Source organism: Pelophylax lessonae (genome assembly GCF_965119305.1).
Source record: "Pelophylax lessonae genome assembly, chromosome: 2".
In the NCBI taxonomy this organism is placed as follows: domain Eukaryota; kingdom Metazoa; phylum Chordata; class Amphibia; order Anura; family Ranidae; genus Pelophylax; species Pelophylax lessonae.
This window is the reverse complement of record NC_138769.1, coordinates 715,279,921-715,294,058: the sequence shown is the minus strand read 5'-3', so window position 1 is coordinate 715,294,058 and position 14,138 is coordinate 715,279,921. Positions and strand designations below refer to the sequence as shown.

Sequence of the window (14,138 nt, the reverse complement as noted above, 5' to 3'; positions counted from 1 at the left end):
TTAGATTTGACCTCATATTATATGGTTTTGGTAAATCTAAACACTTTCCATTTGTATGCAATCAAGCAGGCCCTTGCACTACATAGTTGAAGGTAACTGACAAATGTCGTTACCCTAAATTCCCCAGAGGCGACACTTTAACCACTTGCCGACCGCTCACTCGAGCTCTACTGCCGCAAAGTGGCTCGTTATCGTCCAGCGACGTAGTACTACGTCGCTGGACTCCTCCCCCTGTAGGCGGCGCTCGCGCGCCGCCGGAGGCGCGCTCCCGCTGTATTCATTCACAGCGGGAGTCGGGCTAGGGGAGGAGGAGCAGCGGCGGTCGCCGCTGCTCTTGCCCAATCGTCAGGGATCTAGTTTGGAGATCCGCCCGCTTGTGTAAACAGAGCGGGCGGATCTCCTAAGTGACAAACAGTGACAGATTGCAGGGTTCAGCATAGCTGAACATGCGATCTGTCCCTGTGTCACTCAGTCACCTCCCCCCACACGTCAGTAAGCACCAGGCATACATTAACCCCTCCCTCTCCAATAAAATTAACCCCTTCCCTGCCAGTGTAATTTTTACAGTAATATTGCATATTTATAGCACTGATTACTGTAGTAATGTCACTGGTACCCCCAAAAGTGTCAAAAATGTCAGTCAAGGGTCCGATCTGTCCGCCGCAATGTCGCAGTCCTGCAAAAAAAAAAAAAAAATATATCGCAGATCGCCGCCATTACTAGTTAAGAAAAACACACCAAAAATGACAGAAATCTTTCCCTTAGTTAGTAAACCCAATAACTTTTGCGCAAGCCAATCAAAATACGCTTATTGTGATTTTTTTTACCAAACATAGGTAGCAGAAAACTAATTGACCAAAAATTTTAAAAAATTTTGATTTTTACATTTTTTTGGGGGGAATTTCATATATAAAAAATTTTAAAAATATTGTTATTTTTTCAAAATTGTCGCTCTTTTTTTGTTTATATCGCAAAAAGTAAAAATTGCACAGGTGATCAAATACCACCAAAAGAAAGCTCTGTTTGTGGGAAAAAAAGGACGTAAATTTCGTTTGGGTACGGTGTCGCCACGACCGCGCAATTGTCAGTTAAAGTCGCACAGTGCCGAATCGCAAAAAGTGGCCCAGATGTAAGACAGCAAAATCCTCCGGTGGTAAAGTGGTTAAACCCCCCCCCCCCCTCAAGAATTAGCCGGGATTAATGGCCCAAAAATTGTTGCCCTTGTCCCGGGGGTGCACAACACAAATTGGTGAAGTGTAGTAGAAGTAAGGTTTTCCTGTGTAGGTGCCCCCAATGTATGTGCAGATATGTGGGGCGATGGAGAGAGGAGCTCAACTTTTTTGTTAGAACTAGAGCTGCACGATTCTGGATAAAATGAGAATAAGGATTTTCTTTTGCTTAGAATAAAGATCACCATTCTCAGGGTAACATCTTTTATATTATACAAAACAATTGGGCTATATTTACTGCTTAGTTTTTTTTTTTTTTTTATTCATTAAAGTGTATTTTTTTCCCAAAAAACTGAGTTTGAAAGACTTCTGCGCAAATACCGTGTGACATAAAAGATTGCATCTCCCATTGCTGTGATCGCCAGCCGAGATCCCCGCCGCTCGGATGACTTCCTGGTTCCGTTCCCTGCAGCAGCAATGCTGCATGGGAGCGGAACTGGTAGGGAAATTCAAACGTTGCACAAAACACAAACACAGAAAAAGGAGGTGATACAATGTAATCTGAAATTTATATATATATATATATATATATATATATATATATATATATATATATATATATATATATATATACACACACATATATACACATACACACACATATATATATATATATATATATATAAAATATTATATTATAGATTAGATTATAATTCATGCGTTTGTGTTTCAAATTTATCACATCTGGGATGTCTACTAGAGTCTTGTTTTGGTCAGGTTTTAGCCAGAACACATTGGCCCCATAAAAGACGATAAGGGAGTTTTGGCCACAGAGGACAGGGAAAAGGCGGAAGTGTTAAATAATTTCTTCTCTTCAGTCTTCACAAAAGAATCGGGGGGCTACACGAACCCAGCTTGTAAGGCCAAACTAAACAACACTCCTCAGGAACTGCCGCCATGGCTAACAGAAGATAGACTTAGAACTAAACTAGAGAAACTTAACATAAATAAATCACCGGGATCGGATGGCTTGCGCCCGAGGGTTCTTAAAGAGCTCAGCCAGGTGATTGCCAGACCATTATTCTTGATCTTTAAGGATAGTCTACTGACGGGTATGGTGCCAGCTGATTGGAAAAAAGCCAACGTGATACCAATATTTAAAAAAGGGCCGAGATATATCCCGGGTAACTATAGGCCGGTTAGCCTAACATCTGTAGTCTGCAAGATTTTGGAGGGGATGTTAAGGGACCACATACAAGACTTTAGTAATGAAAACGGTATTATTAGTAGTAATCAGCATGGATTCACGAAAAATCGTTCTTGCCAAACCGATCTATTAACCTTCTATGAAGAAGTGAGCTGCCACCTAGATAAAGGTAAGCCTGTGGATGTGGTGTATCTGGACTTTGCAAAGGCCTTTGACACCGTTCCCCACAAACGCTTACTGTACAAACTAAGGAAGGTAGGTATGGACCATAAGGTGAGTAACAAATAGTCAAGAGGGAAGAGAACCGCTCAGGTGAGGGGGTAGTCCCAAACACATCCAACCCAGGTGCAGGCACGGATCCGCAATCCTGACAGCAGCAAATGAAAGAGCACAAAAAGCCGCACAACCGGTTGAAGATGCAAAAAATAAAATCCAAGTTTTATTGCAAACAAAAAGATAAAATCATCCAAGATGAGACCACAACAGTCGGAGACATGGGGGAAAAAGAAAGCACGGCGGTTGACGCGTTTCACTGAGTCTTCCGCTTAGTCGTAACCATGAGGTGAGTACGTGGATAGAGAACTGTCCCAGGGGAGAGTCCAGAGGGTGGTGATAAATGGGGAGTACTCAGATTGGGCGGGTGTGGAAAGTGGGGTCCCCCAGGGTTCTGTCCTGGGGCCAATCCTGTTTAATTTATTCATAAATGATCTAGGAGGAGGGGATATCTAGTACAATCTCAGTATTTGCAGATGATACTAAACTAAGCAGGGCAATAACTTCTATGCAGGATGTGGAAACCTTACAAGCGGACCTGAACAAAATAACGGGGTGGGCAACTACATGGCAGATGAAGTTTAATGTTGAAAAAATGTAAAGTAATGCACTTGGGGGCCAGAAACCAGAAAGCAAGCTACTCACTAGGGGGGGGGGGGGGGCTCTGGGTGAGTCTAGGATGGAAAAGGACCTGGGGGTACTGGTAGACAACAGGCTTGGCAGTGGCATGCAATGCCAAGCCGCTGCAAGCAAAGCCAACAGAATACTGGGTTGTATAAAAAAGGGGATTCACTCCAGAAATAAAGAGATTATTCTTCCACTCTACAAGACTCTGGTCCGGCCACATCTGGAGTATGCTGTCCAGTTCTGGGCACCGGTCCTCAGGAAGGATGTGCTGGAACTGGAGAGAGTCCAGAGAAGGGCAACAAAAATAATTAGGGGAATGGAGGACATCAGCTATGAGGAAAGACTGCAAGCACTGAACTTATTCTCTCTGGAGAAGAGACGACTGAGGGGGGATATGATATCAATGTACAAATACTGTACTGGCGACCCTAGCATAAGGAACAAACTATTCAGAGAAAGGAGATACAATAAGACACGTGGCCACTCACTAAAACTAGAGGAAAGGCGGTTTAACCTTAAAGTGCGTAAGGGGTTCTTCACTGTGAGAACGGTAAGGATGTGGAATTCTCTTCCGCAAGCAGTGGTATCAGCAGGGAGCATTGATAGTTTCAAAAAACTATTAGATGGGCACCTTAAAGACCACAACATACAGGAGTATACAATGTACGGTTAACAGCAAACACACACACACATCATAGGTTGAACTGGATGGACTGAGGTCTTTTTTCAACCTCACTAACTATGTAACTTTGAATTGTAGGCCTAGAATACATAACGCCAAATTCCCATGCAAAAAATTGTACCGCTTTTGGTACACAATTCCTGACATCATACCGCCAGGGAGTTTAAGAAAAAAAAAAAAAAAAAAAAAAAAAAAAGGTTCCTGCATTACTTAGATGCGACTTGAATGCCACATTTAGGTACAGCTGCACGATTAATCATTATCTCAATTAGCCCCACCTCACAATCCTAATCTGGCATTTTCATGATTCGAGTAACAGCGCAGAGCCGTTCTCTGCTCAGAGCTATCAAAGAAAAAAAAAAAAAATAATAATCATAAACAGCAGACAAAGTTTACCACAACATTGCTCAGCGCAATTCCGTTCTTTTAGATCAAAAGGGATGAACTTCAGCCTGCAAATGAGGTCAGTTTAACCTCTTAACCACTTTAACACTAGCCACTGTGCTGCTACTGAGGCACAGTGGCTCGTTATCGTCTAGCGACGTAGACCTACGTCACTAGACTCCTCCCCCTGTAGGCGGCGCTCGCGTGCCGCCAGAGGCGGGCTCCCGCTGTTTTCATTCACAGCGGGAGTCGGGCCAGGGGAGGAGCGGCGGCGATCGCCGCTGCTCTGCCCCGATTGTCGGGGAATCCAGTTTGGAGATCCACCCGCCTGTGTAAACAGAGCGGGCGGATCTCCTAAGTGACAGGGAGTGACAGATTGGAGTGTTCAGCATAGCTGTGTTATCCTGCCGCCGTCATATGACGTCCGGTCAGGATAACACAACCAAATTCCCGCCGTCATTTTGTAATAGGGTGGGCGGGAAGTGGTTAATGGTAACAGATGAGGGAAGTTTTTGCAGGTTTCATCTCCCTGGAGTGTGGTTATAATTATTAATTTATTTTTTAAATATAAAAAAATACTAATTTTTTTCTTCTTTTCCTCATCGCCATACCACAGCCGAAGGCCCCTTTCACACAGGCTGTCTGATCAGGTCCGCCTGTCAGTTTCTCAGGCAGACCTGATCGGACCCTTCATTCTCCTCTATGGTGCGGTAATCTGCCGCCATCTGATCCTGTCCACCAAAAACAGACAGATGGTGGTTCTATTTTCTATCCATCCCCTGGATCGGATCAGATGGTATCGGATGGAAAGAGACAGACAGTCTGTTTCCATCCAATTGTGCTATAGGAGGAGAGTGGGGTTCTAGTTGTATTTATGTGTAAATTTAGTGTCCGTATTACTAAATAAAGCTTGGCTGTTAGTTTAAAAAAAAAAAAAAAACTGGCTCCTTACTTTTTTAGCTGGCTCCTAGATTTCAGGCAAATTTGTCAAGCCCTGCATTATCATGTTAGAATACTGCCCTGCAGCCCAGTCTCCGAAGGGAGACTCTGCTTCAGTATGTCACAGTACATGTTGGCATTTATGATTCCCTCAATGAACTGTAGCAACCCAGGGCCGGCAGCATTCATGCAGCCCCAGACCATGGCACTCCCACGACCATGCTTGGCTGTAGGTAAGACACACTTGTCTTTGTACTCCTCATCTGGTTGCCGCCACACACGCTTGACACCATCTGAACCAAATAAGTTTACCTTGGTCTCATCAGACCACAGGACATGGTTCCAGTAATCCATGTCCTTAGTCTGCTTGTCTCCAGCAAACTGTTTGCGGGCTTTCCTGTGCATCATCTTAAGAACAGCCTTCTTTCTGGGACGACAGCCATGCAGACCAATTTGATGCAGTGTGCGGCGTATGGTCTGAGCACTGACAGACTGACCCCCCACCCCTTCAACCTCTGCAGCAATGCTGGCGGCACTCATACGTCTATTTCCCAAAGACAACCTCTGGATATGACGGTGAGCACATGCACTCAACTTCTTTGGTCGACCATGGCGAGGCCTGTTCTGAGTGGAACCTGTCCTGTTCTACCGCTGTATGGTCTCGGCCACAGTGCTGCAGCTCAGTTTCAGGGTCTTGGCAATCTTCTTATAGCCTAGGCCATCTTTAAGAAGAGCAACAATTCTTTTTTTACAGATCCTCAGAGAGTTCTTTGCCATGAGGTGCCATGTTGAACTTCCAGTGACCAGTATGAGAGAGTGAGAGCGATAACACCAAATTTAACACACCTACTCCCCATTCACACCTGAGACCTTGTAACACTAACGAGTCACATGACACTGGGGAGGGAAAATGGCTACTTGGGCCCAATTGGACATTTTGAATCAGGGGTGTACTCACTTTTGTTGCCAGCGCTTTAGACATTAATGGCTGTGTGTTGAGTTATTTTGAGGGAACAGCAAATTTACACTGTTATACACGCTGTTTACTCACTACTTTACATTGTAGCAAAGTGTCATTTCTTCAGTGTTGTCACATGAAAAGATATAAAATATTTACAAAAATGTGAGGGGGGGTACTCACTTTAGTGAGATACTGTATATAGTTTTTAGCAGAGACCCTAGAGAATAAAATGGCAGCCGTTGCAATATTTCATGGCAATGTATTTGCGCAGCGCCCTTTTAAGGCTACATTCACACCTGAGTGTATCGTTTTTTTACCGCGATTTTTGTGCAGGCGTTTTTAGATTGAATAGAGACCAATGGAAAACGCCTGTAATCTGCCCAAAAAGAAGCTCATTTACTTTTTTGAGCGTTGGGCGTTTTGCTCAAAGCGTCAAAACGTTCAGATGTGAACAGGGGCCATTGAAATGAATAGGATTTGTCTTGTTGGGCGTTTTGAGAGCTGATCCTAGAGCAGAAAAACTCCCCAAAAACGCCCCAAAAAGCCTACATGTGAACGGAGCCTAAATGCAATTTTTGGGAAAAAATACACTTCAATGAATTAAAAAAAAAAAAAAAAAAAAAATTAAAAAAAAAAAAAAAAAAAAACAAACAGTAAAGTTAGCCGAATTTGTTGTATAATGTGAAAGATATCAAGTGGAGAATCGTAATTTTTTATTCTAAGCAAAAAAATCGTGATTCTCATCTTATCCATAATCGTACACCTGAAATGAAAGTCTCACTGGAAATAGAGTGACTTTAGAGTCGCACTAGTATGAACCGAGCCTAAAGCTCCATTCCAAGGTAGACGTTCCGGATCGTGGCGGAAAGCGTTTGTGATGCCATTACATCTTAATGGTACCCCAAACGTGGTGCGATTTTGCCGCGAATGTTGAGCAACAAATCAGGATATAATTGCGGCAAAAATCGTGAAAGCAAAACGCTCCTGGCTCTGTGCCAAGATTTGGTACATGAGCTTCTTTTGAGTGTTTTTGGAGTGAAAGGAGGTCCATTAAGATGAATGGTGCCACTCCAAAAACACTCAAGTAAAAAACAGATTGCAGATTGTTTAGGTGTGAATGGAGCCTAAAACCCTCCACTTTATACTATTATTCTGAATGGAGAAGATACCTTTAAATCTTTTTTTCCCAATCAAAGAATGTCTGAAAAATAAATAAGAAGCAGACAAGGTAAGCATTGAGGTCAGCCGCTGTCTAGGAATAACTTGGAGTTTAATACCACTTGAACCCCCCCCCCCCCCATGACCCATAGTTTACCTGGCTGAGACAGAAGAACTCGCATACAGTAATTATTATTACAATCATTACAGGTTTGAACAAAGCGTACGCCAGGGTGAGAACGTGCAGAGAAATTTACTTCTAAACAAAATCTCATGACCACATCTCAAATTCTATCATTACCAAAAAAAGACTTCTGATTGGCTGATTAAGCAAAGACATCGCTCACTCTCTGCTACCACACACAGAAAAGTATGAGATGATAATTTGTTAACTTTTTTAATGGGTGACGTAGTTGGGAGGTGTTGGGTTGTCTGTTGAGGATCTCTTATACTTAACGAGATAGGCAGCATGTGCTTCAACCAGCCACCAACCAGAGGGCAAGGGTATAGGCAGTACTGGGGTGATGGTAGTCATGGGATGGCAGTAGTAATGGGGCGATGGTAGTCATGGGAGGGAAGCAGTATGGGAAGTAATGGGGCGATGGTAGTCATGGGAGGGAAGCAGTATGGGAAGTAATGGGGCGATGGTAGTCATAAGAGGGAAGCAGTATGGGAAGTAATGGGGTGATGGTAGTCATAAGAGGGAAGCAGTATGGGAAGTAATGGGGTGATGGTAGTCATGGGAGAGAAGCAGTATGGAAGGTGATGGTAGATATGGGAGGGAAGCAGTATGGGAAGTAATGGGGCGATGGTAGTCATGGGAGGGAAGCCGTAGGGGAAGTAATGGGGCGATGGTAGTCATGGGAGGGAAGCCGTAGGGGAAGTAATGGGGCGATGGTAGTCATGGGAGGGAAGCCGTAGGGGAAGTAATGGGGCGATGGTAGTCATGGGAGGGAAGCCGTAGGGGAAGTAATGGGGCGATGGTAGTCATGGGAGGGAAGCCGTATGACAAGTAATGGGGCGATGGTAGTCATGGGAGGGAAGCAGTATGACAAGTAATGGGGCGATGGTAGTCATGGGAGGAAGGCTGTATGGGCAATGGCAGTCTAAGTGATTTATGCTGCAGGATGATGCTGGTGAAGGGACATGATAGAGATGGTGGTCAGAACAGCAGAGGACATGATGATGGTTGGGGACAGATGAAGTATGGGCTGACACGGCCAAAAAAAAAAAAGATGGTGGTGAAGGATGGAAGAGATAAGGGCAGGAATAGTCAGAGGACAGAAGAATAATAGCTGTGGTGGTCGGGGGATATATGGACAGTGATAGGGAATGGAGATGGTATGGCTGGCTATGACGGTCAGGATGGGGAAGTTACTGGTCAGGATGGGGGATGGAAAAGGTACTGATGGCGATGGACAAGGTACTGATGGCGATGGACAAGGTACTGATGGCGATGGACAAGGTACTGATGGCGATGGACAAGGTACTGATGGCGATGGACAAGGTACTGATGGCGATGGACAAGGTACTGATGGCGATCGCCAGGATGGGGCTGGAGAAGGTACTGATGGTGATGGTCAGGATGGGGATGGAGAAGGTACTGATGGTGATGGTCAGGATGGTGATGGTCAGGATGGGGATGGAGAAGGTACTGATGGTGATGGAGAAGGTACTGATGGTGGTGCCCAGGATGGGGATGAAGAAGGTACTGATGGTGATGGTCAGGATGGGGATGGAGAAGGTACTGATGGGGATGGAGAAGGTACTGATGGTGATGGCCAGGATTGATTAGGTATGGATAGTGATGATGTTGATATAAATAATGATGATATTGGTAATGATTGTGAAGATAAAGAGTGTGTATGTGTGTGTGTGTGGTGGGGGGGGGGGGGGTTATGAGTAGTGATGGAGAGGATGGGGATGATGATAGGGGTATTGATGGTAATTATAGGGGTGATGAGGACTATATGGCTGGTAATACTAGGGAGGATAATGATAATACGAGTGGTAATGGAAGTGACGGTGATATGAGTAGTGATGGAGAGGATGGAGATGATATGGGTAGTGATGATATGGATAATGATGGGGTGATGAAAATGATGATATGAGTAATGATGGGGATGATGATATGGGCAGTGATGGAGAGGATGAGGATAATGATATGGATGTTAGGGGTGATGAGGAGATAGTAGTGATGGAGAGGTTGGGGGGACGATGATGGGAGTAGTGATGAAGAAGATGGGATGATAACAGTAGCGATGGCGAGGATGATGATAGGAGTAGTGATGGAGAGGATGATGATGATAGGAGTAATAGTGATGGAGTAGTGATGGAGAGGAGGATGATAGGAGTAGTGATGATGAGGAGGATGATAGGAGTAGTGATGATGAGGAGGATGATAGGAGTAGTGATGATGAGGAGGATGATAGGAGTAGTGATGGAGAGGATGATGATGATAGGAGTAATAGTGATGGAGTAGTGATGGAGAGGAGGATGATAGGAGTAGTGATGATGAGGAGGATGATAGGAGTAGTGATGATGAGGAGGATGATAGGAGTAGTGATGATGAGGAGGATGATAGGAGTAGTGATGATGAGGAGGATGATAGGAGTAGTGATGATGAGGAGGATGATAGGAGTAGTGATGATGAGGAGGATGATAGGAGTAGTGATGGAGAGGATGATGATGATAGGAGTAATAGTGATGGAGTAGTGATGGAGAGGAGGATGATAGGAGTAGTGATGATGAGGAGGATGATAGGAGTAGTGATGATGAGGAGGATGATAGGAGTAGTGATGATGAGGAGGATGATAGGAGTAGTGATGATGAGGAGGATGATAGGAGTAGTGATGATGAGGAGGATGATAGGAGTAGTGATGATGAGGAGGATGATAGGAGTAGTGATGATGAGGAGGATGATAGGAGTAGTGATGATGAGGAGGATGATAGGAGTAGTGATGATGAGGAGGATGATAGGAGTAGTGATGATGAGGAGGATGATAGGAGTAGTGATGATGAGGAGGATGATAGGAGTAGTGATGGAGAGGAGGATGATAGGAGTAGTGATGGAGAGGAGGATGATAGGAGTAGTGATGGAGAGGAGGATGATAGGAGTAGTGATGGAGAGGAGGATGATAGGAGTAGTGATGGAGAGGAGGATGATAGGAGTAGTGATGGAGAGGAGGATGATAGGAGTAGTGATGGAGAGGAGGATGATAGGAGTAGTGATGGAGAGGAGGATGATAGGAGTAGTGATGGAGAGGAGGATGATAGGAGTAGTGATGGAGAGGAGGATGATAGGAGTAGTGATGGAGAGGATGATGAGGATGATAGGAGTAGTGATAGAGAGGATGATAGGAATAGTGATGGAGAGGATGAGGAGGATGATAGGAGTAGTGATGGAGAGGATGAGGAGGATGATAGGAGTAGTGATGGAGAGGATGATGATAGGATGATAGGAGTAGTGATGGAGAGGATGATGATAGGAGTAGTGATGGAGAGGATGATGATAGGAGTAGTGATGGAGAGGATGATGAGGATGATAGGAGTAGTGATGGAGAGGATGATGAGGATGATAGGAGTAGTGATAGAGAGGATGATAGGAGTAGTGTTGGAGAGGATGATAGGAGTAGTGATGGAGAGGATGATGAGGATGATAGGAGTAGTGATGGAGAGGATGATGATAGGAGTAGTGATGATGAGGATGATAGGAGTAGTGATGGAGAGGATGATGAGGATGATAGGAGTAGTGATGGAGAGGATGATGAGGATGATAGGAGTAGTGATGGAGAGGATGATGAGGATGATAGGAGTAGTGATGGAGAGGATGATGATAGGAGTAGTGATGGAGAGGATGATGATAGGAGTAGTGATGGAGAGGATGATGATAGGAGTAGTGATGGAGAGGATGATGATAGGAGTAGTGATGGAGAGGATGATGATAGGAATAGTGATGGAGAGGATGATGATGGGAGTAGTGATGGAGAGGATGATGATGGGAGTAGTGATGGAGAGGATGATAGGAGTAGTGATGGAGAGGATGATGATGGGAGTAGTGATGGAGAGGATGATGATAGGAGTAGTGATGGAGAGGATGATGATGGGAGTAGTGATGGAGAGGATGATGATGGGAGTAGTGATGGAGAGGATGATGATGGGAGTAGTGATGGAGAGGATGATGGGAGTAGTGATGAGGATGATGATAGGAGTAGTGATGGAGAGGATGATAGGAGTAGTGATGCAGAGGATGATAGGAGTAGTGATGAGGATGATGATAGGAGTAGTGATGAGGATGATGATAGGAGTAGTGATGGAGAGGATGATAGGAGTAGTGATGGAGAGGATGATGGGAGTAGTGATGGAGAGGATGATGGGAGTAGTGATGAGGATGATGATAGGAGTAGTGATGGAGAGGATGATGGGAGTAGTGATGAGGATGATGATAGGAGTAGTGATGGAGAGGATGATGGGAGTAGTGATGGAGAGGATGATAGGAGTAGTGATGGAGAGGATGATGATGGGAGTAGTGATGGAGAGGATGATGATGGGAGTAGTGATGGAGAGGATGATGGGAGTAGTGATGGAGAGGATGATGGGAGTAGTGATGGAGAGGATGATGGGAGTAGTGATGGAGAGGATGATGATGGGAGTAGTGGTGGAGAGGATGATGGGAGTAGTGATGGAGAGGATGATGATAGGAGTAGTGATGCAGAGGAGGATGATAGTAGTAATGAAGTAGAGGATGATGATGATTTGAGGAGGGGGGATGGGATGATGTGTCCCGGATGTCGGTCTCTCTCACACATATATATATATATATATCGGTGTCCGGTTGTCCCCCCGGTGTCTCCCCCCCCCCCCCCCTCACCTGCTTTGGTCTCTTCCAGGGCCTCCTCCAGCTCGGGGAAGGTGAGCTCGGGCAGGTCCAGGGCGGCTCCGTACCTCTCCAGGAAGGAGCAGAGGACGGCATAGTCCGGACACGATCCCGCTTTCCCGGGGCCCGTAGGAGCGACCACCGGGGGAGCCGGAGCCTCCTCTCCAGCCTCCGCCATCTTGGAGTTTGGAGGCGGAGCGCGGTCCCGCGGGGAGGAGGGTGCGCGCCCCCTCCACAGCAGCGGCACAGGCTCAGTCTCCGGGAGCGCGCAGGCGCAGGTCGGGCTCGGGGGTGGAAGGAGGACCGGGGGCCGAGGGAAGAGGAATAACAGGCCGAAACCTCCGGGGCGAGCTACACCGCCTCCTGACTGGAGCCCACCATGTCCCACAATGCACCGGGGCACGGGTCGCGCATCCCCGCCCCTTCCTCTCAATGGCCACTCCCCCTCCTCATCATTGTACCCAACACAACAAAGAGAGACACGTTTTTTTTTTTTTTCACTCCTCAATGAACTTTATTGGTCATTCCGGTACGATTAAGGCTGGTGTGGGGAATCCCTGCGCGGGGCTGTCACGGAGCTCCCGATCCGCCCCCTCAGCCGGTCCATTCATCTCCCTGACGGGCGGCGGAGCGCGGACACCAGCGCCGAGTCCTAATTATGTTTGAAGCGCGCGTCTCTCGCGCCTCCCGCACGAGCTCGCTAAGGGGGCGTGCCATAATTGACCTCAGCCAATAGGAAGGTAGCAGGGGGGAAGTACGATAGCGTAACGGTCGCTGCGGCTCAAGTCTACAGCAAGAGCTAGAGGGGGGCGGGGACTGTCAGTGCAGATTACTCTGATTGGTCTCTCCGTACATAGAAGACTTCTATATCTTATCTAAGCTCCTCCTACACTGCTAGATTAGTAAGGAATCTCTATACAGTCAGTGGGCATAGGAAAGAATCACCCCACCCCCACCTATACAATAATCACTGAAATGAAGACAGACACCTTTTTTGTTTTATCCAGCTGTATTTACTCAGTTTATATCAGCTGCGATCGATGCGATTAGCTCGGCATGAAAAGAGCTTTCCTGGAGCATTTCAGTCCCCCAGTAGTGCAACTAAAGCAAGCAACCACTTGCTTACTGAGCACTTTCACCCCCTTTCCGCCCCTTCCCACCCCTTTCACACTTGTGCCACTTGTCCGGCGACTTGGGACTGCAAGGTTGCATGGCGAGTCGTACCCCATGATTTCCAATGAGTATCGTTCATATCTGACCGTAGTCCCTGCACTACTTTGTTCCGACTTTGATGCGACTTGAGGTCCATAGACCCCAGGATTACACAGGCATTAAATCAAGATGTGGCAAAGTCGTGCGACTTTCAGGTTGTACGAGTGTGAAAGGGGTCTTCCTGCCCAGGCCAAGTTTCAGCGCTGTCACACTTTGAAGGAAAATTGCGCGGTCATGCTACAGAGAGTTCCCATATGACATTTTCATATTTTTTTTTTCACGCAGCTTACTTTTGGTGGCTGCTGTGTTTTTTATTTTTTTGCCAAATGTAAAAAGACTAAAGATTAAAAAAAAAAAGAAAATTTCATAGTTTGTTAAAAAAAAAAATCTTGCAAACAGGTAATTTGTCTTCTTCATTGATGTGTGCTGATGAGGCTGCACTGATAGGCTGCACTGATGGGCCCTGATAAGGCGGCACTGATGGGCTCTGATAAGGCTGCACTGATGAGCAGCACTGTTAGGCACAAATAGGCACTGGCAGGTGGCACTGATAGGTGAAACTGATGATGAGGCATTGATGGGCACTGATAGGTGGCACTGGTGGGCACTGATTAGCAGAACTGATGGGCACTGGTTAGTAGCACTGGTGA

At 45.9% G+C, this 14,138-nt stretch overlaps 1 protein-coding gene across 1 annotated transcript in view; it reads right to left on the bottom strand.

The window, feature by feature from the left end:
* Positions 1-12,677, bottom strand: part of RSF1 (remodeling and spacing factor 1) — a 118,577-nt gene extending 105,900 nt beyond the window's left edge. Inside the window, exon 1 of the mRNA XM_082245298.1 lies at positions 12,271-12,677. Within this exon, the coding sequence (XP_082101424.1) occupies positions 12,271-12,454 (184 nt within the window). The 5' untranslated portion in view covers positions 12,455-12,677. The remainder of the gene's footprint in view (positions 1-12,270) is intronic.
* Positions 12,678-14,138: the final 1,461 nt, after the last annotated feature.